The sequence below is a fragment of the Channa argus genome, chromosome 19, assembly GCF_033026475.1.
Source record: "Channa argus isolate prfri chromosome 19, Channa argus male v1.0, whole genome shotgun sequence".
NCBI lineage: Eukaryota > Metazoa > Chordata > Actinopteri > Anabantiformes > Channidae > Channa > Channa argus.
In genome coordinates, this window is record NC_090215.1 from 13,450,786 (window position 1) to 13,476,898 (window position 26,113).

At 41.4% G+C, this 26,113-nt stretch overlaps 1 protein-coding gene across 25 annotated transcripts in view; it reads right to left on the minus strand.

The window, feature by feature from the left end:
• si:ch211-285f17.1 (sickle tail protein homolog) overlaps nt 1-26,113 on the minus strand; it is a 100,509-nt gene that overhangs the window by 18,838 nt on the left and 55,558 nt on the right. For 15 of the 25 annotated variants that reach the window (XM_067486507.1, XM_067486509.1, XM_067486499.1 and 12 more), the window contains 5 exons: nt 22,561-22,847; nt 8,766-8,846; nt 7,355-7,550; nt 4,614-4,848; nt 3,365-3,458 (listed from right to left, as the gene is read on the minus strand). In XM_067486507.1, coding sequence (XP_067342608.1) covers nt 3,365-3,458; nt 4,614-4,848; nt 7,355-7,550; nt 8,766-8,846; nt 22,561-22,847 — 893 coding nt within the window. Of the gene's footprint in view, nt 1-3,364; nt 3,459-4,613; nt 4,849-6,285; nt 6,429-7,354; nt 7,551-8,765; nt 8,847-12,946; nt 13,066-20,665; nt 20,878-22,560; nt 22,848-24,198; nt 24,217-26,113 lie in introns of those variants that run through there. The other 10 variants (XM_067486501.1, XM_067486500.1, XM_067486504.1 and 7 more) reach the window with 8 other exon arrangements.

Genomic DNA, 26,113 nt, shown 5'->3' on the forward strand with positions numbered 1-26,113 from the left:
TTCTTATAGAACATCTCTAGTGGTGTTATATTATTTTTATTTACAATTATTTACAATTTACAATTACTACTGTTGCCACTTCTGGCCTGCTTTCTGGCAATTTCTTTCATTTACTAATACATAAAAGGCCTAAAATAGCAAGGACACCACATTGGTAATAATGCAAACTATAACAGAAGTTATGAGATGATTTATTTAAGGGTTGAGTTGATTTTTATAGAAATAAATATGTATCTGAACCAGCTTGCCTTTATGAAATATAGAGTGTAAACAATGATAAAGCTGCGGATATGCGCAGCACTGGATATGATAACACACTGTGAGTGTGTGTGTGGGGCGTGTCACATGCTGGGTTGAATCCAATCCATCTTTCTTCCTGTCTAACTCTCTGTTTCTGTCAAACAAACAAACCATTGTTCCTTCAAGGTATGACTCATGAGTTACACCTACACAAAGAGACAAGTCAAAACCTACTGCAAAGTTCTTCTAAAAGCCTCAGGTACATTGTTTGACACCTGTGTTTTTCAGTGTAGCTTTTCTTATTTCATTTACCTGGTGCTGGCACAGATTAATACAATGAAGAGGACAAATATAGTGGGTGTGACACGGAAAACAACAAAGCAAAGTGTACAGTAACAAAGGGCCAGGGATTGGCTGTGATAACAAAGGAAAAAACTGCTGGCATTGAAAGCTTGCGCATCCCAATAGTATGGAAGCAACAAGTCTAACCAAGCAACAAGACATATAATAGGAAATCCGAGAACTACTGAGCCACTGCAAACCATCATCAAACCTTACTTACTTTCTCTATTTAAGGTGCCTGCGCACATAAAAAGAAAATTTGGCATTTGGTACAGGAATGTCATTGCTGTACTAAATAATATTTCTGACAGATTTGCCAAGTCCAGCATGGCTAGAAAAGAACCGGTTGGGCCTGTAGGCATCACTTGTCAATCTCAAACAGATGTTACACACATTGGAACAGCAAAACGTCTTAAAATATCCTTAAAAAACACAGATTTTATCTGCACACAACATACATAAATGACTGCTTTGAGACAAAACAGTGGAGCAAAAGTTTGAAAAATAAACACGCAAGCGACCACGTCAGTCAGGGTTGAGAACATTTGGTTTGAGTTTTACTCGTGGACTATTTAAAGACGTCTCTTTCTGTTGTTACCGCGCTCTTAAGCTTTCCAATAATGAGGGCAGTGTATCTTGTAGCAGTGCACAAAGTTGCCTCGTTCTCCAGCCATGTGAGAGACAGAGCGGGTTCCTAAACTGATTCACAAACTACAGCGCCTCAGAGGCAGCCAAGCTAAACAGATAAAGACGAGCTGTGCTGCAATGTTCAGGCAAAAGTGTGTCAACATTTAAGGAGCAGGCTGCATGCTAAGCTCCTGTGTAACTAATGCTGAAAAAAAAAAGCTTTCTGCCAATTGCTATTAGAGTTTGTCATTAACAACATTAACAAGAAGACAAAAAGTCAAGTTTTTATCTTTGAATAAATAGAAACATTTGCTGGATAGCCCAAAAGACAACAGATGAGAGAAGCCAGCCAATAACTGCATCTCTGTTTACTAAATATCTCCTCCAGCTACTCCATGTTTACAAAGCATCACTTCTGACAGCCATTATTGACTTTTGTATGAATACAAAGTAGTGCTTTGGACTCAATCCCTTACATAAGTACGGATTAATATTTCAAAATATTTGCTGCTTTTTCATCAAATGAAACCTCCCAAAACATGCCAGAAAATCCCACTTCATTCTGAGAGTCTGCAGCCTCTTCTGCTTATCAAATTACTGTGTACATCTGTCCACATTATATCAATTACTGACGGACAGGAAAAGTGTTTTTATAACCAGAGGCAGCTCCATTTGCCCAGAAAAACTCAATCAATACCTGAAGAAACTGTGGATTCAGCCTAAAGTTCGATTTGAAGCCGGGCATTCCTGTAACACGAGTGCACACCCACTAGCACAGACAGATGCGAACCCCGCCCCCCCTCCCAAAACAGTGTTTGAACAGGTGTACAGCCCATTAGGTTGTAGTATTTGCCCTTTTGCTTTGAGTGTCAGGGTCTCTATTTCATTATTAAAAGATGTTGCAAGGAGAAAAACATATAAAAATACTTTTTTTCTCTCCTGACCATTCTTAAAAGCCAACGAAATAATGTCTTAGCTTTACAGCTGCCCAGAATAAAGACAGTTTGAACAGGGAATTTAATTGCTTCTCTGCCAGGTGCCCAGTTTTGCCACCACACAGCCACAATCTTCAATATTTAATATTTGTATGTGTCAAATGCTGCTTGGTTAAACACAGAGATGTTCATGGAAACAGTCCTCTTACGCTTATCTCTACTTCAAGCCTAGATTTCACAATGTTTACACAAGAGCCTGTATAAAGCAGCCATGCTTCTCTTTGCCTAATGCACTCCAGCACTCCAAGCTGTATTTTTCAAAACTGATGATTCAGCAAGTGCCGAGTTATTTCATAGCAAAATATGTTAAAGAAAAGAGGCTGAGAAAATCTGATTTGGACAATTTAAAATTCTTCTACTGATGCCATCATTTCCCTGCACTATTAAATGAAATTCCCTTTTCACTCTATTACTTGTCTTCTTTTTTTTCTCAGCTGCCTTTTGTTCACTTCTCCTTGAATGATCACATCAGAGAGAAGGAACTCACATGTCAGCAGAGAGAATTTTAAAGGGATTTTGCAGCACCTTAAGGTCATCATACAATCTGAACTACAACCTCCTAAACCATCATCGTGCTTGTCTCCTCATTCCTTTATATTCATCAATTTCACATCACACATCACACATACAGTACAGTGTGTGGCAGCGGAAGATTACAGCCAAGGCTAATGTCACTTTTGTAGTATCGCAATCACACTCCAATGCTGCCTTGAATTCATTGGCAGGCAGAGTGGAGCAGTAGGTCAGATAAAAGGGTTAGGCGGATTATAGATGTGGATTTGAGGAGGACCATTCGAAGAAAGGGTTCTTTTGAGGTTTTAGTTTTGTTACATCAGCAGGACACAAACACGAGATTAGAGCTGATATTGGAGGGAAAACAGAACAAGGGAAACCGTCCTGGAAATTGAGTTCAATTGTCCCTTAAGCAAGCTGCATCAGAGCATACAGGCTGAATCACAGGGCTCTGTGAGAACAATATGAGACCCCCTCTAAACAGATTAACAAGAGGCAGGGGGACATTCCTTCACTTAACTGCAAACAAGATGTGAGAATAGGCTGGAAATACTACTCTGTCTGCTAGAACTCTGGCTACCTCCCTGCAGTTCACAGTATAATGATTACCACTACTGTGTTAGTCACTGTTCCGGTTAAATACTCACCCGGGTGTCACCGTTGGCAGGTCTTGGCCCATGGCTGAATGCCTGTGCTGGGTCTTTGTGGTAAACCTTCAGGCAGGAATGGTCTGTGATGTTCCTGTAAGGAGAAGAAGTGTCCTGTGGTAAGAAGGCAGCCCAGATATCGCCGTCAGACCGTGGCCGATCGTGCCACAGCAGCGATCTCCTTAGCAGCCCTGCTAGGGGCACATACCCTGACAGAGGCTCAGAAATGTCGCATCTTATGTTACGTGACATTTCCTCTAAATCTCAAAGTAGAAGCAACTGCTAATACAGTCTTAAAATTTAACTCAGCTTCAAAAACACAGAAGCTTGCAGTTCTTTCTCTCTCTCTCACTATGATGTTGAGCACTGGACACCTGTCTCAGCCTTAAGGAATCATGAGACAATTTTTACAGCCGTAATAAACAAAAATGTTACAAAGTACACAGCGCACTTGAGCAGGAACTCTGGAGACCAAGGGGCAAAGTTGCTTGTGTTTTCAAGGGTAATATTTTTTTCTGAATAACAACAAGAACAATCGGCTGTGGTAGTGGTATGTCTGCGCGTAGAATGCATTATTGATAAGACATGAAGGTGAATTGCAAACCAGGAACAAGGCAGAGGAAAAAAGGAAAAGAACAGAGCCACCATGTGTGTTTGTATGCTTGTACAGTAAATTATACAGACAAATCTTAGCACAGGGGTGTTTGGAAGCAACACTCTGAAAAGCCTAAAAGTGCATAAAAAGACAAACACTTTCTTTTTGAAACTTTCCAGAGCCAAACTTTCAGGCAGGAAAGTCTCTGAAGAAGTCTCAAGCTTCGGTATAGCAGAGACATTCTGTTGTAGTTCAACTTCAACTCCAAAAAACTCCAAAAATTACTTAGCTACTAAGTTTTCGAATGTTCAACCCACCAGAGCCACAGCTGGTGGGTTGAATGGGTTGGGATTCGAACCACGACCTTCTGCATCCCAACCCAATACTCTACCACTGAGCCACCCCTCCTTCTTTCTACTAAGTTTTAACATGGAAAAACATGGAAAGAGGAAGCGAGAAGCTTCCTGTGCTGTAGGACAGGAAGTGTCTCAGAGAGGGCAAAAGGAAAGGACTTTCAGAGGAAGAGTCAAACTATGGAGCATTACGAACCTTGGATGTCCTGACCAAACACAACATGCATCCGCTTTCCAGAACACATCCCGTGTCACGTATTCTAAATCCATGTGCATCACAAACAAAGACATTTATACTTACTTAACATCACTGAGCTCGTAGTACATATTCCTCATGTCATCTTTGACATAGACGGCGACGCTGGGTGACTCCAACATCTTCATTGTGAGCTGCTGCGGAAAGGCACTCACAAACATAGCTCTGACTGTGTCGATGCCTGTGATCTCATTGGGCATGCGGATCTGTTTGGTCTCGTCTCCGTACTGCAGGTACAGCACACCTACGGCCAGAGAGTGTGGACACACAGATGAGTAGGCTGAAAGAGATTATTCAAAATCAGTCAGTTTGGTCAGTTATGTCCTTTAAAGTCACCATTTGTGGGTTTGAGAATATTCTATTTTCAGACTGAAAACACAACCTCAACTCCACCACAAAAGACATCAAAAGCTTTGTACTGATAAAAACTCCTCTGGGGTGTGTGGTGTCTGACTAGATTTTGAAGCACATTTGCAAGACATGAGGTTGGTTACTAAATGTATCACCTGAGCTCTGCTCATGTTGCACAGATATGAGAACAGGATGCTCAAAATTCAAGACAAACTGACACACTACACATTTACGCCGAGATGGGAGAGGGACACAGAGGCACTGCTGTACGCTTGGGCTGGAACAGTACAATCTGTGCACCAGAAAGCACAAAAGCCTGAACCTCTGAACCCTGGGTGTGGCTTTAGAAAAAAGCTGATGATTCTCCCACAAATTTTCTGGACACGCCCACACTGCACTTGTATAAACAAGGCTAGAGAGAAAAAAAAACCCCCAAAAAAACAAAACACATTTTTATTTCGACTCTGTGATTCATTGCTTCACCGCACAGTGCTGATTTGTATAGGGGTTATCAATAATAGACATTTTTTAAGAACAAAGGCGATACATCATATATTTATATTATGTTGTAATTTTGTAAATCATATTCAGGGAGAACTCTTCCTGAATGTCACATTTCATGTGCTGCTGAGACAAAAGACTTTCAGTCACTTTTGTACTGAAAATAGCTGAATTGAAAAAAAAGGAGGTTTTACTTGATGTAACCCCATAAAAGGACTGAGCCAGTAAAAGCTACCAGATGTTGGTGAAATATTATACAAGATCCTACATGCTCTATGAGGAGCATGTAGGGAGGGCAAATCCAGGAAATAAAATTGCTGAGTCTATCCATTGCTCTCTCTCGTCTGTCTAGTTTCCTGGGTAGTAATAACTTAACAAAGTGCCCATTTTCAGAATATCTTTCCCCCGAGAGCCGTTATGTTAACACAGTCTAGTTTTCAACCAGATGTTAGCAACTAGGGCGAATGAGTGTGATGACAAAGCGCCATTGATCGACCACAGGTTATGAAGATTTGAATCCTTTAACATCAGTTTTATTTGGGAAAAAGTTGAATAGCTCTGTTGCAGACAAAGAGTGGTGTTGCATTCCTGAGCGCCTGGTTTCTCTCAGGATTGGAATTAAATGGCCAGTGGGTTTCCTGACCAAATAGGCACAGCACAGCATTTTGTCTGAGCTGTAAAACCGTTTTCCAAAGCTCACCAGTGAGACACAAAAGTTTAAACTAAGTGCAATTGTGGAAAATATAATTCTGTGCTCATTAATATTTTCATGAAGTTTGCAGATGAAAACATAGTAAACGACGGAATAGATGATCTGAAAGACAATACACTTGATGTCACACTCTAGACCAAATCTGATACTCACTTTAGGGGTTTTCAGGGATTTCCTGTTTTCTGCTGAGTCTTACAATGCCCTGGAAAGAACACGTGCCAACTCCTACTGCACGAGCTGAAACCCCAAGAAGAAGCCCCAAACGTCCACTGGGACCCAACGAAGTGTGTGTCTGTGTGTTTATGTGTGAAAGAGGCTGTGGGAGGGGCAATGTAGTAAAGTGGTGCCCCTTTTTTTTTACCCCTCCTCCTCCTTCAATCACACCATAACCCCCCACTGTCCTAAAGCTTTGTCCTGATGTTTTTGAGAGAGGGAGAGAGAGGCATGGTGCATGTGTGTGCGCACATGCATGTGTGGTAAAGCACATTTGTGTTGACTTTTTTTTGCAATGGGTTTTGCATTTCTGCTTCTCAAGCAAAACAGGAGACGCTACTGGCACCGAAGTGTGTGGAAAACGACACCCTATAGTTTGATTCATTTTCGCTTTAGTCGAAAGGCGTGCCATTCAGACGCTGTGCTATTATCCAGAAGCAGATGCCTTGCTGAGCTTTGAGCTACCTTTGAAGACAAAAAAAAATCGCTGTTCACTCTTTGGGAAGTTTTCAAACTTTTTTCACCACTCTCACTCTAATTCTGCACAACTTTTACAGTCCTTCTGTATACGGATGCAAATGAAGCACCATGTGCATTGATAAGACGGCCCATTTCTAATCCTGTCAATAACATGATGGCACATTGTTTATGGATTCTCTAATCTTTCACTACAGAGGAAATTAATTCTAATTAATACAGAGCTGTGAGTTGAGCTGGAGTAAGAAGGAGAGGAGAAGAGGAGACGGTGGAGAAGATCGTGGTGTGGCTGGAAGTCCTGAAGTAATGCCAAGATTATGCTAAAAGACCTGAAATTTCTGTTATCAAAGAGGATTGTTGTCTATTTGCTTTCACCTCAGTCTCAATTACGATTTAAGATACAGCTTTTAACTTCAGGTTTTCGATGGGAATGTGAATTGCATTTTTTGGTCAACAACATCAAGCAACAAAGCTTAAATGTTATTAACTGACTGAATTGACTTTAAGCCCCAAATTGTAATATGTAGCGTACCTAGCGAGCGGTCTTTTGTCTGGTTGGCTGATCGTACCACTGGCAGGCTGGCACGAACCCGGCTGCCGCGGGTGAAAGCTGTGGGCGCGTCGGCCTCAGACATGGCGTCTAACGAGTCCAAGGAGGCCAGAGATAAGTGGTCAACCTGGTCACCGACGCTGGGCTGGGGGCTGGGGCCGTGCTTTGGGCTTCTGCTCTGGAGGGGGAGGCACAAAGTGACATAACATAGTAAAGGTGAGACCATGGGCACAGTGTACACACATGATGATACCATACGTGCTTCAGTTTTAGATTCTGGAAATTACAAAGTTTTCTTCTTTTCCTTCAGGTCAAATACACACTTTTTAAAATAAATTTTGTGTTGTTAGAAAAAAAAAAAACATACTCTTTGACATTCTGACAGTGTTAAGTGTGTCATAAATCACGCACACTCTTTGGCAAGCAAGAATAAAGTGCCTTTGAAGTTGCCTTTGAGTTTGACTTCACAATTAAATAAACCAAAAAGCTTCAGTCATGCAAATGTGCAGAGGAGGGATAACACTGTAAGTCACTGCTACATGCGTAAGGATCTAACACTGCTCAGTACTGCACATCTCACCACTAAAAGTTGTTAGCATGATGATGCTTCTAAGCGAAGTCCATGTGTGCCTACATAAACTGGAATCTACCATCATTTAATTTTACAAGCTTTTTCAAATAGTTCAAAACCAACATGACGACATGCTGAAAGAGATCAAATAGAAACCAACACTGTGAGTCCTAAAGATGAAGAAATTCCTTTTCACCACTGATCATAGGTGAGGAATTGTGTCATCAAAATTTGAAGACCAGTTGGCTACACTGTAATTAGATCTGCATGACGTGGCATCCTCAAGCCACAGTGACGATAAGGCAATGTGTGACATGATTACAGAGCCCACTGAGCTATTATGTGTTGCTGTAAGGTGATCTGCTCCACAGGAACAATGTGGGACTAAAACCGAAGGGTCAGTGAACACAGGGCCCTTTATGAGACGCTCCTCATTCCGGACAGAAGTGTGATGCTGTAGTAGTTATTGAAGCTGGAGACATAAGGCCAGGTCTACCAGGTTATCTTGAACACCCACACGTGCACATGCTGCTGTTCTCGCACACCCATACCCTCACAGACAAATAAAAAATGTAAGTACTTTAAATAAAGTGCAGTTGACATTTGTGGAAACTTTCACAGATAGAATTGGTTAAACCTGGCAGCCAAGTGCGTTGGCAGGCTCAGACAGGGCAGACGCTAGGAGACACAGGGGTAACAAAGGTTGGAACGTGGTCACACAGCAGATGTTAGTGACGATGCACACACACACACACACACACACACACACACACACACACACACGCAATGGCATGATGCAGATAAGATAAAAGTAAGACTAACTCTGTGGACCAATTGGATTTTCATCAAGTACCCCTGAATGTCAAGCTCAGAATGAAAAGAAGAGAGCATGTCCTGTAAAGACTGATGGGAGAAAAGAGAAAAAGAGAACGAAAAGGCTGAGAAACGCTAGTAGGAGGCTGAGATGGAAAAACAAATGTCATCAAACTAAAAAATCAAATCAAGGTCAACAGCAGGAAAGAAAGAGGCTAAAGGGAGATTCAAAGATAGCATCAGAGTTTAATAAGTGAAAAACACAACCAGTTTATAATTTTATTAATTTACACCATAACATAACATTACATTTTTTTATTAACAGAATGTTTCCCAACCATTATCGTCCCGGTGTGATATTTCTTGACTCGTGGTCTGTGAGCATTTATGTGATGCACCTTTAACAGCAACCTGACACAGCAGGCAAAACTGCTGAGCCATCACTCAACTTCTGTAATTCCTTTTAAATTTGCTTAGGCTGCAGCACCCAGGGATTAAAAACACGTGAATAAAAATGTGCCCTTATACCGTTAACACATGGTGATAGTAACCTTTTAAAAGACAGAGGTCACGCGGAGTTGACGTGCCACCTGAAACCAGACATGTGTCGGGAAATTTAATCCGAACACTGAATGATTTATGAGCGCATTCGATGGTCGTGGGTCCCACACTGTTGTTCTATCTTCTCATATGCTACTGTGTCACCCTTTGGAATGTCAAGTCATATCGGCTTTCTTCATCACCTGTAGGTAGTAATTACTGTATGTCAGAGTGGTCTGCCTGTGTAATCCAGTATTATCTGAAGTATCAAAAAAGGGAAGAATAGTCTGCATTCAGATTTATATAAAACACCACTTTATTTCACGTCAATCAATTAATTTTTTCTCCCTACCTCTGCCAAATGATAAAAAAACTTTGCAATAATAGACAAAACGTGACTGCCAGAGAGGAGTTTCACATGAGAGAAAGTTCAAGCAGAAGCAGTCGCATATAAAAGTAGAGGAAATTGCAAATGAGACCTTCTGCCTCTCTGTGGAAGGAGGTAATTAAGTTAAATCGCTCCACACCAGTCCACATCTGACAAATGAGGTGTCCCCTTCAAAGGTCAACAGTTTAGTTCCGATGAACTCCTCCATCTCTCTCTCGCTCCCTGTTTCCCATGTATGCATGCAGATATCATCATTGTGACAGTGGTATGATGTAACCAAAATGCCTCACATTAGAAGCCACTTCCTGTCCTTGCTAACTGTTTCCCACTTTAGGGTCCAGATGTGAAAACCGCAGGCCAACCACTGATTAGCGCCGTAAAACCTGCTTCAACCCGCTCACACCTAGAGTGCATTCGACACCAGCGATTTCCCCCGTTTCAATCAAAGCTATACAGCCCGCGATTCTGCTTTTTCAGCACTGACTCCCTCTGTACACCACATTTTCTTTGACAGGCATGATGAATGTGCAACTGAGACACTGACATTAGCTTATACACAGGAATATGACAAGTTTAGAAAAAAATTGTAAAAGAACGTTTCTAGAAAATTGATGGTGAAAAGAAATCTTAAAATGTCTGCAGCTGCAGCCAGTGTCAGTGGGTTGGTGTTAGAAGACCCATTTAAAATACTCACTGTAAGATTCCAGTACATTAGTGTTAGTCAGAAATAACTCAAAATTTGCCTCATCTCAATTCTCATGTATCTCTTAGACCATAAACTGCTCTGCTGCAGGAAACCTTTCCTCTTTCGCACGCTGATTTACATGCAGACCACACAATGTATAAGATTTCTCTATTTGTAACGACACTTAAAGGTGCCTATTGTGAAATGGATTCCGAGTGCAATGTCAACAATGCTTGCAGAGAAATAAGACATAAAATGAAAGTAAGATAAATTGTCAGTGTGTGTGTGCAGTGTTTCTCTCTGTGTGTGTGTGTCTGTGTTTAAAAGCAACAGTAAAAGGGATACAAAGTGAGGCTGAGTTTGTGCATGAGTGAGCCAGGCCATTGTTTCAGAAAATCTGACCCGGACCCAGGACATCCTGAAAACATTTATACAACAGTGACCTGACCAACAGTACGCTGTGTTCAGAAAGAAAGCTCAGCTCTCATGTGAGTGCCTGCATTCCCAAAATGTAATATTCAAATATTTATAGCTCAGTGCAGTTGCATTTAATAATCAGCTTGTTGTTCTCTATAACAAAAGCAACACTTCACTTCTGACTGTACTGTATCTCCACCTCATGAACATGCACGAACAGTAGGGGTACTTTTCATTGCTACCTGTCACCTGTCTTGAATTTTGCAGAGCCATTTTCAGACTAAGGGTCCAATGTTGCATGATTTCACAAAGCAGAGCACATTATGTTATATCATACGGCCCCTGTCTTAGCTCCTGACAGACAGGCTGACATGTGGAGCCGAGAAGGGGCGATTAAAGTAAATTACGATTGTTAAGTATAATGGCAGCTCCCATCAGGAGCCTGCTGTGTCGCTCATGGAGATTTAAGTATAGACATAGCCTCAAAAGCTGCCAGAGCGTCATGTACCACACCTGCTGCCAGCCTACATAAAGCCCACTGATTGGTGCCTACTTTCTTATATAATCGGCATAGTCGGGGTTATAATAGCTTTCTTGCCACACAGCCTGGTTTCACCTTAAAACCGAGGCTATCGCATCATGCCATTCTTTTTCATCTTTGGGCTGGATTATTTTGGAGATGTCCAGAAAAAAAAACAAACAAAAAAAACACTGCAAGTCAGGCCAATAAATTTTTATCTAAGTGGATTTATCTACAGCCACTACTGAGGTATGACTATAATAGCATGCCTTCACGCATCCTCTCTCATGTACACAAACAGAGTAAACACACAGGTAACCAGAGAAACAAGTTTCGGTCGCTTATTGTAAACAGTCTTTCCAGACGTGAAAGAATGTAAACATGAGAGCGGACGTGGAGAATTTTTGTGTCTTTTAACACAAACTACAGCATTGTGAGCATGATTTCCCACTTAAGATGCTAATTTGGCCTGGGCTTGGGGGAGCAGGAAAAGAGCTAGCTGTAATTACCTGGCCTGATCTGTATGGCAAACACACAAACAGACGACTCTGACAACTCTGCAGACTGTTAACCTTAGCTTGTCTCATTCTGACATGTTATTACACTTAGAGCAACAAGTCTGGCAAATTTTATGTTGTGAATGTCTTTTTTTTTTGATCCCTCATTACAATTTACATAGATAGCCAGTGTGTAAAAGATTACCATGTGTCACATACGTTTACCTAAGCAAGTACAAAACTACAAGAGTTCATTAAAAGGCAGTGCCACTGCAGTACTACGCAGCTTTGAAGCCTAAAGCCCCTATCAATCAACCGGTCAGCGCTCCGTCTGTGGGCAGACCATCATCCTTTGTCTCTGCTAGCCTTAATGACATTATACTGAAATTCCCTAGTCATCCATTCCCATTCATTGCTACCACATCCCTCTCTCGCTCCCTCATCTGATGCATTCCTACTGTAATCCCTTCATTCAAATCCCCAGATGACCTTTCAGAGATGGGCCCGCCTGTTAATTGGTGTTAAAAGAATTTGACTTTATAGTGTTCACAGTCAAAGCTGACACTAATGATGTAGCTGTGTGCAGAAGTTGGAGCAATTTAAGGCTTTGCCATCTACAAATTCACAATCAAGGCATCATGCGAAACATTTATGGGCAAAGCAATAACCACAACTGTTGCCATTACGTGTTGTCATTAATAAAACATTACATTGGCAAGTAAAATATAATCAGGCAGAACTGTCATTCAGAGTGCAAATAAAGTGCATAATCACAACAGAGACAATGCCGTGCCTGTTGAGAGATTATCAGAATGAAGGCAAGATGGCTATTTTCTCTTGTGACATTTTGAACAACAGAGCCACGCCGTCCAGTTGATTTTGTGAGTTAGTCATGGTTATCACCAGCAGACATCAGCCCCTCCTGTGAATGAACAAGGTCAAAGACGTCAACTTCGCGTTACCATCAGATAAATCGGCAAATGGGAGTTTAAGGAGTAGAGAAAATCAACTTGAGCTCTGTTCTGCCAGACTAGGTTCAAAATCTGAGCCATTCCGGTTGAATGAAAGAAAATTCGTGACCAAATGTACGACCTAAATTAAAAACATTTTAAGCAACAATCATGTTTTGAATAGCATATTTACCATATTAGACCTCCTTCCAGCAGCATCTTCCATGCAACACCTTAAACTCCCTGGCTTTAGGTAAACACCGTCTCTTCCTCCACTTTTATTTCATTCCTTTCAGCACTTGCTCTGTACAACAGCCCTGTTGTGCTCGCCTCTCTTTTTGCTCTCTCCTACAGTGGAAGTCCCTAGCGTTGCCACATCCCTAACAATATAACTGCACAATACAGATACACACAATCCACACCCAGCAGACAGCGGGACATAGTCATTGTTTTATGGGTGCTTTTTAAATGTGTGCACCATTGTGTGAGAATGAGTGTGAGGGACATCTGGACTAATCATGGCGTTAAAATATTTCTTACTTGCAGGCTATTTCAGCAGCCTGCGAGCTCAAAATGTTCCTGCTCTAGCTTTAAAATTCTATAAAGTTTCCATTCAGAAACAAACAAAAAAAAAATACACTTTATTTTAAAACAGCTTCAGTACTAATACATTAAGGGGTCTGTGGTAAAGCATTGGGTTGGGAAGCAGATAGCCACGGGTTTGAATCCCACCCCACAAGGTGTGGCCCAACCCAACCAAACTTGTTGCCAATCCTGAGCCCGGACAAAAATAGGAGGGTTGCGGTAGGAAGGGCATCCGGTGTAAAAACTCATGCTAAATGAAGGTGCGGGACACGTTCCGCTTTGGCGACCCCTGAGGGGATAAGCCAAAAGCCGTTGATCTTTGATCTTAGTACTAATCCATTTCTCCGAACTCAGCTTCTATCTTACTGAAATGAGCTGAGAATGAAATGAAACTGGTGTTTCCAATGAGACTTGAAACAAGAACCATCCTTTTGAAAGCACTTATAATAATGAGTGTTCGAATCATTAAAGTAAGGGTAATTTGTTTCCTTTAGGATACAGTTTTATTGACAAAATGTAGTGTGGTTTCATCCATGCAGTCAACTCAAAATGTTACATAAGAGTACAAGTCCAGACTAAGCCCAAGAGTGACAGATCATTTACTAGTCTTGCATGCAAAGATTTACACACACATACACACAAACTAGTGCATGAGCATAAAGTCTCTCTTCTTTGAATTCCCGCTTACTCTCTTTTCCCAAACAAATACATGCAAACTATTTGCTGACGGGGCTGCAGGGCCACGATCTGTCCAGACCTGCTCTTTAGTATTACTTCATTAACAGCAACACACATCCCACAGGTCTGAACACTTAAACAAATAAATGTCAACACTCCCACACATACACTTGCACAGAAAAAACAAGTCTTAGCCCTCAAACTGTTAAAATTTTGAGGACCCGACAGTGAGTCCTCACAATGCAAAAAGAGACCACCTATCCATATACAAATAGACTGGAGTTGATGAAGCCAGACTGAAATTTCAAATAGCCCATTTAGTTGACACGTCCTCACATGAACCATGTACGTCTCCAGAGAACGTCTCGTATTTCGGGTTAAAATAAAGGAGCTTCCAGGTCTAATTTAAGCTTCTCTGGGTGTATATCTGAGAATATATGGATTTGGGTGTTTGTGTGTGTGTCTCTGTGTGTGGGGCTGAGCCTGTGGTCAAAGAGACAAAGATGGCTTTCTTCTCTCTAGTGGAGTTTTGCGTCATATACATGATGTTACACACATAATATTAAGAGCCAACGCTTGTTATTACAAAAAATGGCAAATCCTTACTGGTTTAAAATCACAGAGTTTTATCATGCGTCAAGTCTCCTTTTTGTCCTATGAAACCAGCCCTAATAATGGCTTTGCTATTCATGCCTAATTAATAAGTCACTAAGGACCACATACGCTCCTTCACTTAGCCTAAGATTTATTATACCCACACTCCCTAAGGAGAGTTCCACTTTGTGGCTGTGTGTGCGGGAAAAAAAAAAATCGGTAATTATCAGAAGTTTACATTTATCTTGACAGAGCTGTATCAAGTCTTTTTGCATTTCATATCATCCACTACCAACTTACTCTCAATTCCACATTTTTACCCACTCGTTATTTTATACACAGCAGTTAACTGAACTATGTTAGTGTGATCACTTTCCAGGCTTATTTTTTCTTACTGTCAACAGTTTTTTCCTCTAACTGACTGCTAGTAACACGCACGTCCCTTGTTATTCACTTCTAACCACAGGAGACCTGTTTTTGACCTCACAATAAGACACATCACACACATAAACACAAACACACACCCCTTACCTCTCAGCACTGGATACATCAGCCAGTCGTATGTGATAAGCCATAAAACTCCAACTCACACTGTCAATAAACGATAACAGATGCAGAAGGTGCAAAATAGCTTTTTTTTTCTTCTTGGCACTGATCTCCAGGCTCATGACTGACTGGTTTTGTGAGCTACCATGTTAACACCACCTGCAAACTTTTAAAGAGCAAACTAAACATAACATAGCCAGAACTTGTATATGTAAATTGTGAACTATAGTAGATAAGGGCAGTGGGTGTGAGGAGGTGCTACATAAACTGCAGCAGATGCCCTACTTCTGTCAAACAGTCTGAATTATTAGTGATTTCATTATACATATACGTTCCCACTGCACACTTACGTTATATTCCAGGTGTTCCCTATCAACTCTGGCACACTGTTTATTAAAAGAAAAACCTTCAATCTTGTAATACTTGAAAAGATTATGAAAAGAAACTGCTGACTTTCTCTTTATCCCACACCCACGCTCCACTCCTTTAGCCCCACTGACAGAGGCCGACTGGAAATAAAGTGCAGGAGATCAAAATAGGGCATGAACCAGATGTTTGGACTTGGTCCTGTCTGTGCTGAAATCACATTGGTGTACCTGTGTCTCTGATTTGCCTTTTAATGTTGGGTCCATACGTTTGGCCCAAGGTGGAATCCAGATGTTGGGCAGCATGCAAAGACTCGCAAAGCAAAGGTAGAAATCCAAATTACAAGAGAAAATACCACTATTGCCATTTATTTTTGGGTCAAAATGCTTGGAATCACAAAATAAAACAATAAATTATTACTAGTTGTTCCAATATAAATGAAGCATGCATATGGCCATCATGACATAGTACATCTTTAACATGGCAAAATAGCAGCATATTCTCTCCATTAAAATACTTACTAAACAAGTCATTGAGTTCAGCAATCTAGTCTAATGGCAAAACAACCAGCTCGAGAAAAGAAAGCATATCACAAATGCCATAGCACTTAAGCATAAAAAGGCATGAAAATTATGTCTGTAGCTTAGTGCAGGTACCAAACAAACATTAATGACCAACTAAACAGGTGACCACAGGAGGGAAAGACGTGGTATTTGGGAGTGGAGAGCTTGCAGGCTCTGTTCAGTAACTAATGGAAGGAATCCATTTCTCTTATCATTAGTTGGCCTTCTATCACACACTCACAGATGCTTATGGAGATACACAAAACTCTTTTGGCCAACATATAACCTGATTAAAACATCCAGAGTTTTTTTGTCACCATTATCATACTTTATGTTGGTGTAACAATAGCAACGACAGCCACTATAACAACTACTGTTATAAACAGTGTTCTTTCTGTCATGAATTCTTACCAAAAACCATAGATGTGCAAATATGACATTGCATGTATAGAGTACAAGGCAGGGCACAATGTGTTATGCTCCTAGTGTTTCAGCTGTCTCAAATAGAAAAGACGAGGCTGGCAAGACACAACATGACAACAATTTGAAATGGGAAATGGTTGGTAGCTACAGAGTTCAACATAAAACTTTAATTACCCGTTCTGTCCTAACTAGTAAAATTTGAGAGACAACAAAAGTCAGAAGACGAGGACTAGTCTCCTCCTCACGCTACAACTGCTGTATTGACAAATGGATTTAATTGTACACTAAGGAATGTAAAGGTGAAAGGTTAAAAAGGTCCCAGATATTTCACCTCCATTCTCTGGAATTCTGTCAAGAAACAACTTTTTTCTTTTTCAGTATAACTGAACCTAACTCCAACTGCTGTTGTTAACTTAAGCCTGGGATAATACAGCTCTGTTTTTCTGCAGAATAGTCTACTGAAAAGAGCTCAGACCTGATTAGCTGGTCTGATTAACACACTGGCACTGCTTATGAGACAGTGTGTAAAATTCTGTCTGCCTTCACTCATTATCAGCAGTGATTGGCGACATGTCCATCAGTGGCCTTCTGTCATAGCGGCTTAACTCAGCCATCCCCCGCCCTAATGAAACTCTGGATTAGACACAGCCTTGACGCCACTTCACGGACCACTTGTCCTCTCAGTTGGGGTGCTGCACCCCTAAAACCCCAAGCCCCGCCACCACGTAACTCCTGTTAAGTGGCAGGTCAAATGCATGCCTGTCATTAACCTTGTGGTGCTTGTTTGTGTTACTGAACGCAGCTCTAAAAGAGTCGCTTCATTCAGCGGTGTCATACTATTAAAAACAACGTAACTACTGCTAAGAATGGTCAGCAGAGGAAAACATAAACAGATGTTTTTCTGAAGACCTGCTGCACGAGGACTGACTGATTTCACCAATGCAGACTAAAACAAAGAGGTGTTTTGTGAAAATACATTCTAAAGTTATAAATGTTTTAGTAGGCACTATCTCCATGCATGCTTGGCTTTTCATCTTTGTTCTTCTAATACTATAATCTTTGCAGCGGTACTCTGTCGGTAGTGAAAGACAATGAATTATTCTTTTTTCTCCGCAGCTTAGTTATTAACAAGAACAACTCTCCCCCCAAAAACTCCCTCCTTACTCTTCTTTTCTCTGGTTATGGTCGGATTTCTTGGAGGGAGTGAATGCATGCTCAGAGCCAATGTTATCTAGCCGAGGAACTGGAGTGTAGCAAGGCCAGGAGTCCACAGAGATAACTATGCAGGGGACTGGTCAAATGCTGCAGTGCCTCGAGAAGACAAGAGTGTTTACAGTGCATTTACTGTCTATAATGACAAATGGGCCGTGTTTAAGGTTTAATTTTTGCTCAAAATTAACCATCGCATTTTATTTATCATGATGATTTTACTAAATACTGCCTTTTCCTATGATTAAGCTACTGTATATTACTAACCTGGTTTTCACAAGTTGGATAACTAATTATCCCGATCAGGGATCTATTCCCATGTGATTCTGTTCAAGTGTTTTTATTTTCATTACAGCTTTTCATCTTTGTAGTAAAGCTCCAACCTGGCAGGTGAAGCCATAGTTGACAGACTTTGGCTTTGACAAATCGACCAACAAAAGCCCTCACCACAGCAACTAGCAGCATTTGGAGATTTTTGATAGCATCAGCTGTAAACAGTATTTTGTTTTTTTGCTTGTCAAACTTTGTTCCTGCTGACCACAACACACACGCACACAGACCCACACTGAGCAAGCAACCATAGCAAGAGTAAAACCAAGAATCTGTTTGTCTGTCAGTATGCAAATATATTACTGGAAACCATAGGGATGGACATCATAACTCATTATACAGAACTGAGCTTATCTGCTTCGTCAGGACCATGTTAGTGTGATTTAATGAGCTCTGGCCAATAGTGGTATCTTTTAGGCAGTAAAAGTAAACAGACTCAAATTCTTGTGAATGCTGTTAAACTCTAAGTGGTCCAAAGGAAAAACATGTTTCCCCAACGCAACCCACGTATACACTAAACCCCATATATGAACTATAAGCACTATATGCACTATGAGCACCTGCCAAAAACTGCGCAGAAAAAGAATGCATTCATTCTGTGGCTCACACACTGTTAATCCGTGTTCTCAGTAAATTATCACAGCATGGGGTGAAAGACCTGTATTTCTGTCTGTCTGCCTGGTGCCCACAGCTGCAGACAACTCGGTCCTGTAGAGAATCCATGGGCCAAGCAAGTCACAGCTCATCACACACAGACACACGGGCGGAAGGAGGGAATTTGATGAGTGTGGGTATGCATGTTTGTGATCGGTCAAGCGGTTCAGTTTGTACTCGTCAAAGCCCCCGGGCAGAGAGGGTGGGGGGGTGAGAGGATGGGTGGCGATTATGGCCAATGGGATGTTATCTCATGTCCCTCGGGTGATATTCAGAGGAGGAAATTAAAGCACTCGTTTCTGTGAGGATCACTAAGGTGAGGGAGAGAATCGAGGGGCACCTTACTGGGTGGAGAGGGGTCATCCACCTTTCATACTAGAGCAATATCATCTTCCCAACCTCCATTCGACCCTGATAAATCTCTGCCTTTGTAAGTCAAAGCACAGGAGACGTGTTTTTTTCTCACCTCTGAAACATGCTCTGCTGCCACAGATGTTGCCTTTCCTGTATGATCGGCACTTTTACATCTGCGTGAGAACGATGGGCAGTTTTCCTCTTTCCCACACTGTCACAGATTCAACAGCCATGTTGCTGTGAGCAAAGGTGACTTGTTTTCATGCTGTTTTCCCAAAAGCAGAATCTCAAAGAAGAATAATTACTGCATACCTCGCTGGGACAACAAATGACAAACACTTTTAATAAACTTGTAATTTCCGTTTTGTTTTGTTTTAATTTTCAGCTGCATATATTAACAATGAATGATTGCGTTCCCTCTGACATCCTGAATTAGATTATACCAAGATGGTTTTCAGTCATCCTTTCAGCGCTGCATCTATTTGCCAGAAATTCATGCTCAAACCAGTCTTTTTCTGACAGCATGTTGTCACTGCTTCCTTGACATGATAAATTCACCGCTCAAATTTCCTACACATCTAAATCACATTCACAGTTTCATTCCAAAATCAATGTAAAAGAGCCATGTCTTATAAACTGCTAGTCAGCACAAGCACATTTTTTCATATCTCTCATCCCATTCCAGTGTTTTCAGTACAGTTTTTTTCATTATTATTAAACAAATTGGAGTAAACCATCAGTTTTACAGTAGCTGTACAAACAGTAAAGCAGATAGATAACCCCTTGCTAATAAGGACAGTAAGTTCCAAGCTAAATTTCCTGTGACCCTGTTATGACCCGAAAAATCATTTTTCACATCAAGTTCACAGACAAGCTCAAGAAAATGATCTTCATTTGGTTACATTTGTTAACCCTGTAACACTATGGGTACAGCCAGAAAGGGGCTGGTCTCGTGAACACACGTAATATATATAACAAATCTTGTATACATTACATAAAACAAACCATAAAATGTAGCCTACAAGTGTCAAGAATTAGTGGGTACAGATGCTACAGGAAACTGTCAAATCAACATAAACCAAGTTACTTAAGATTAAGAACATGACCTCCACTACAAGATCTATTTGACAGATATGGATTGTAAAATTTAATATAAAACGTTACTACGACACTGCTTCATTACTAGTTATGTTATCTCCATAATCTTCATATAGATCACAATATTGCAAGATATGTGAAGCCTATCACTTTTTAAATAACTCTTTATCTTCCGTTCACAGGGAATATTTTGCATTGCAATTATGGCGACACATTTAGCATCTTGTTCAAATCATGGTGAAGTGGGTTACAAGTTGTGCTTTATGGAAGCAGAAACTTCACGGCGTCCATCGGACTAAACGTGACTAAAAGCAGTTACATGTTCCCCGGATATTTCTCGACCAATAAACTTTTGCCGTCGCTTCTTGGGAGTTTGCAGCACCTGACGCACCGACGTGCCCTGTTACTGCAGTACAGAAAAGTCCTCGACGTATTAGACTTTGCCCAAAACATCATGCAACAGAGTCACTTGCAGCCTAAAAAGAATGCAAATTTGTCCCGATGTTTCCTACCTTTATTTGCCTGTGACCGCGCTAAAGTTGCCACTGTGAGTTTATTCCGTTTCGTTCGAAAAGAAAAAGTTTCTGTTTATTTCTGCTCATCTGTGGGCTTCAGGCACAGGGAGCCATGCCTGCAGACGATCCTCAGGTCCATCGCCTATTCCGCAGAGCCGCGCATTCACACAGCTCTCAGCCTGCGCGCTCAAGCGGGCACCTACAAGTAAACTGAGCCTTTCCACCGGTGACATCACGAGTCACTATGGCAACTCTGACTCCACCCCGGTCCGGAGCTGAACTTACCTGTCTGACTGCCTGCATTTCACGACTAACTGCCTCCACATTTGCTCCTGTGCCCTGGATAACAACAGCATTTTTGCACGGATTCGTTGTATGTCCGCGTGAATTCGTGACATACAGTCCATAGCCCTACTGTAGGCAGGCACACGTGTAAACAAACAGCACACAAACCAGCTGATCAGCTTGCAGTACTGCTCACTGATAATAGCCATATGCAAATTCACTGGGTTCATGATCCGTGCAGTGGCAAAGAAAAAGTTTGCTTTGCATGTGTGCAGGATATGTGGGCTGGGTCTGAAAGCAGCACACAAAATCCGTGCACAATGCCTCGTACCATTGCCTCGAGCTCCCCTCTGGCTTGTTGCCAATCTCACCAAGACTTCAGTTGTTTTGGCTACAAAGCCAGTTTGCCCCTCCCTTTTGTCTCCTCTGACCCAGAGAAAACAAAAAGACAATGGCCAGGTGAGCCAAATGTCCAACTCGAGCCTGCCTTGGTGTCACCCTCCCCCCATCATCTCCACTTCAAAAAGCTAAGGCACGAGGAGACTTTATAATTTTCCTAATCCCAAACAACGCTAGGAAATTGTTCCTTATGCACCGTCATACAGTCTACAACCCAGAAAACAGTTTGAAGCTATGGGCAAGTTATAATATGGTGATGAAAACTGGTTTTAAAGAATGAACAATTCCACAACCGCAACAATTCACATGGTTCACAAAACCACTACCTCACTATTTCAGCTGTGGGAGGGGAATGTGACAAGGAGACTTGCAGGATAGACTTCACATTTAACCTGCGGCCAAAAAAGGGAGGAAATAGGTTTGCTGTTACGATGTTGCCTCAGTCTGCAGAGGAAAACAAACATACCTGTGGCTCCAAAAGTGGATTGGAGCACTAACTTCACTACCCACTTTAATTTAAGTCAGCCCTTTCCTGCCTCTCTCCTTAACCATTATTATCATGTTAAGAAATATTTGCGTTATACAGTCACAGAAGTGTCAGATAAGAAACTTGGGTTTCAGATTAAACTCAACAAACAGTTAAATGGTGGTAATTAATTAAAATTGTATACTGTTTTTTTTTTGGGGGGGGGGGGGGGGGCGCCACTTGGGTTCAGCAGAATTAGCAAAAAACTCTACAACCCACGTGTTATCACCTAATAAAGTTATTTGTTAACATGTTACCGATTACGCTTCCTGACTGGACACACCCAGAGGCAACATTAGGTCACATAGAGGTACGTTTTTAGTTTTGGTCTCCACCAACTTTGACAGCTCTCTGATGCTGTGGAGATAGCATTCAGTGGGTTTATCAGATAGCTACCAACTGCTGCTGGAAACAAAGCGGATGAGATTTTGGGATGGAAAAACAAAACCATGTGCTGAAAGATGGTGAAACGCTCCACTGAGCTGGAGGAAACTGCAGAGTTGAGTGAAAATTCTGTGGGTTCATCAATATAGTATCTGCTTTTCCAATGCACACAGTAAAGTGATCCTTTCCTAATAAATTGATTCTTTACACTGTGCTGTCTTCACTAAACTTAGACATAACAGAATTTAGATTAAAAAAAAAAAGCAACATTTCATTAGGGCTTCTCTAACCCACTGACCTGCTCTCGCAGCCTTTCCTGGTGGCCCATGATCGCGGAGGCATGATGGGGGTATTTCTGCTTCAGATGCTCCAGGAAGGCCTCCCTCTTTTTGTCCATGTCTGACGGCTGCATAGCCAGGATCTCTCGGGAGCTGCGGGCTCCTCCCAACGTATGTCTTCGAGGGACCGTTCGGCTGCCTTTGGCGTCTCCTCTTGACGGGGGCGTCCCATTTGGGGATGCCTGCCTGCGACTTATGTGTTCAGCATCCTCTGGGGAGGTTATCTTCAGGTTGCTTTTGGTTTGTTCTGAGGGGGCAGAGGGGACACAGAGACAAAGGGTGAGGACATGTGCTGTAGGGATGTTTTGTTTTCAACAACAAAAAAGTGCATGTGTTGTGCTTGTGTATGTAAGAAAGAAAAGAAAAAGAAAAACTACATGCAAAAAGATATACTGTATTTCTAAAATATTTGATCCAGAAGCAACTAAAATCGACAATGTGTGATTGGGATTTTAGACATCAGACATTTACACTGTTTTATAGTTCAGAAATAAAACCAGAATTTAATCTGACACTCACAATATTGGTGATGGATACACTGAAGTGAAACAGCTGTTAAGATTGAGATAGTTCAGAAAATCCTGGATGCATTAAGCTTAAATTGGAGATGAGATTTTAGTTCAGAAATATCAAGCAGAAAATTTTTTTCTATTTTAAATCATGTGCAACAGATCTCAGCTCCCCCTCAGTTGTTGCAAAGCTGTTCACAGTCATCAGAGCAGTAGGATGTAGTTTTTCTAATTAAAACCCCACTTAATACAGTGGTTTCAGCCTCATTTATTCTACAACTGGTGAATGTCCCTCTTTTAGTCCATTTAAAAATCAGTATTAAATGTGTAGAAGTGTTAAAATCAGTATTTGATTTTAGAGCAGAATGGAGAAGAGAAGAGAAGAGAAGAGTGCGAAAACAGAGGTATAATAAAGCATCCAGATCTGCTGCCTTGTTTTCTAGATAAGCAGGTAGGGCTATTAATGTGAACCTTTCAGGGGGTAATGGTGGAAAATAAAGGCCTTCTTGTGCACCTCCTCAACAGCTGAAGGAGGATATTTCAAGTGATTTGCCACTATTTTGTAGGTGGTTTAATATGGCTTTTCTGTTCTTCTTGGAACGTTTGAAAGCATGCCGTGACCCACACATGAAAAGGGAATTTCTGGTTTTTCTCCCAAGACATGTTGGGACTAAGACAGAAGTAGCTTTTTGAGTTTAACGCATCAACTTGGGACAGGAAAAACATGGTACTGTTGTTAAGTAGCTGCAACACTTGAGCTTCTATTTGTTTCCGTGCCATAAAATTTCGTTCAAATAAATTTGTCTCTTTCAATCTCTAAAAATGCCTTGAAAACAAAAGGGAGCATTTTATTTAGAAACAGTAAGTGGTTGTACATCACGATCAAGCCCTGTCAACAGCACCATCAGCCTAAACTCCCACAATGCTCCAGTTCAGAGACGCAGCACGTCTCATGTGCTTCCAATCCTATTTTTAACTCTCAAACACAGTTTCCCACTGCCAGCCAAATTGCACACAGCAGAGAGAATAGAGTCAAACCTCCCAAGGACCTGAATTCATTTGTGGGTATCATGTCAGAAAGCACATTACCTTCCCAAAGTGAACAATCTTTGTGTCCATCTGCAATTTCTTCTTCCATTGCACTTTGAGTTTAACACACACACACACACACACAGTCACGATGGACGAGTGAGGCTCAGGAGAATCAGCAAACTGCTTGCCTAGAGATTCCAGACGTTGCTCACGTGGAAAAGGGGGCTTGAGATAGGCCCTGCCCCACAGCCCCAGGATAGACTGGTGGGGATTTAGAAAGCCAGCTGCATTCCAGGACAGAGAGCCACCAGCCCCTCACCCTCAGGCTAAAAGCTCTTCTGCTGCCTTGGAGTGATCATACACTGAATGTAAATGTGTGTGTGTACAGATCAGAGAGTATAGAGCATTGTATAACAAAAAAAAGCTGCTGACAAGAATCCCCTTTTCAAACTGGACGCAGAGACTAACAGGTGTCAGTCAAATTTCCTGTCACACACACACTAATATAAACAAACATGTGCACACAGTCTGCTCTTTATCAGGACTCTGTCTACAAGCTGTCTCCTTCTAAACTCTCTGTCCCTGTTAAGGGGCCCACCAGGCACTAACATGCATCCAAATGTGTCATAACCTACTTCTGAGGCACATCCAAACTGCTTTCAGCATACAGCAGCCAGCTAATATGTTATCGAGTTATCTGATCAACACAGCAGAATAAGACAAGAGTCAGTGCTGCGGGCAGTGTTGTTTCCAATTAGGAACCTCACAGGAGACTGTGCAGTCTTTGTGTTTGCTTTGGCATTTTGAAAAAGCAACACTGTCCTGTTTGCCTGACAGTCTGCAAACATGCTCAGTGGCTTCATACCATGTGAAAACACATCAGTATTTGCTTGTTTATAGCTGATACATATATGGGTTTTTTTTTTAAAGGAGGGGAGGGGGAGCCCTGCACCCGTGCATGAGCTCATTTCCCTGCACCTGCTGATGTGAGTGATCCAGTTGAAATGTGCAGGAAGAAAGCCCAAACGTGAGGGGATCAATGGCAATGAAAGTTCTCTGCTCCCACCTGCTTTCTCTCTTCTTTCATCTCGTCACGTGCTCAGGGATTTCGCCACGAAAGACAGACGTTTAGCAGGCTGACTCGCACAAAACATGTAATTTAATTATAATGTACAACAGAGATAGTTTTATGCCATGTTGGCAGTCTCTCACTGGTTATAATGCAGTTCCTGAAGTTAATTTATCAAGAAGTGTTGGTCTTTTTTTATTATTTTCAGATCCACAGATTTTACCTTAAGCTGCCTAATCAAAATTTGCATAAGTTAGTGGTTTTCTGTTTTCCAAAATACCCTTAGAGAACAGACATGTTGCATTAGCTATAAGAGCAGATGGTGAGAACAACAGATATAGAATATTAAATGCGGTATTTCATCCTCTTCTGATAGATCTCTTTGTGTACAAAGAACAAGAACTTACAACTTTATGCTTCTATGCTACAAACTTTACAAAAGTCTTAATGGTCCCGGAAACTGTCAACACGCTGTCACACTGACTGACGTGTATCAAGCCCTAAGTCACCAATTAAAATGCTTTTACCAGAAAGCTCCTTAAAATTCCTTTCAAGCCACAAGTGTTAGAATCCGTTCAATGTCAAAAGTCAAAAGTACTGTGTACTAGCAAAGACACATACCCAACTAACCATAATGTCGCCGTTTGCCAAGTCAAACTCATAATTAAAGCAACTTCTCCAAACCAACAATTACAACCTGGTGTCCAAACAACCTGCACTTTTGCTGTCACAAATCCAGGCCCCAAAAAAAGGACCTCCTCCTTGCAGAGTCTCACAGGGGATCTGCAAGTGAATTGTGTCTTGCTCCAGTAGCTCAAGAATGTTGTTCTTTCTTTCACAGCTGCCAGTGTTGAGTAAAAGATGGTCCTCTCAGCTGAAAGACAACATGAAACACTTGCCTAT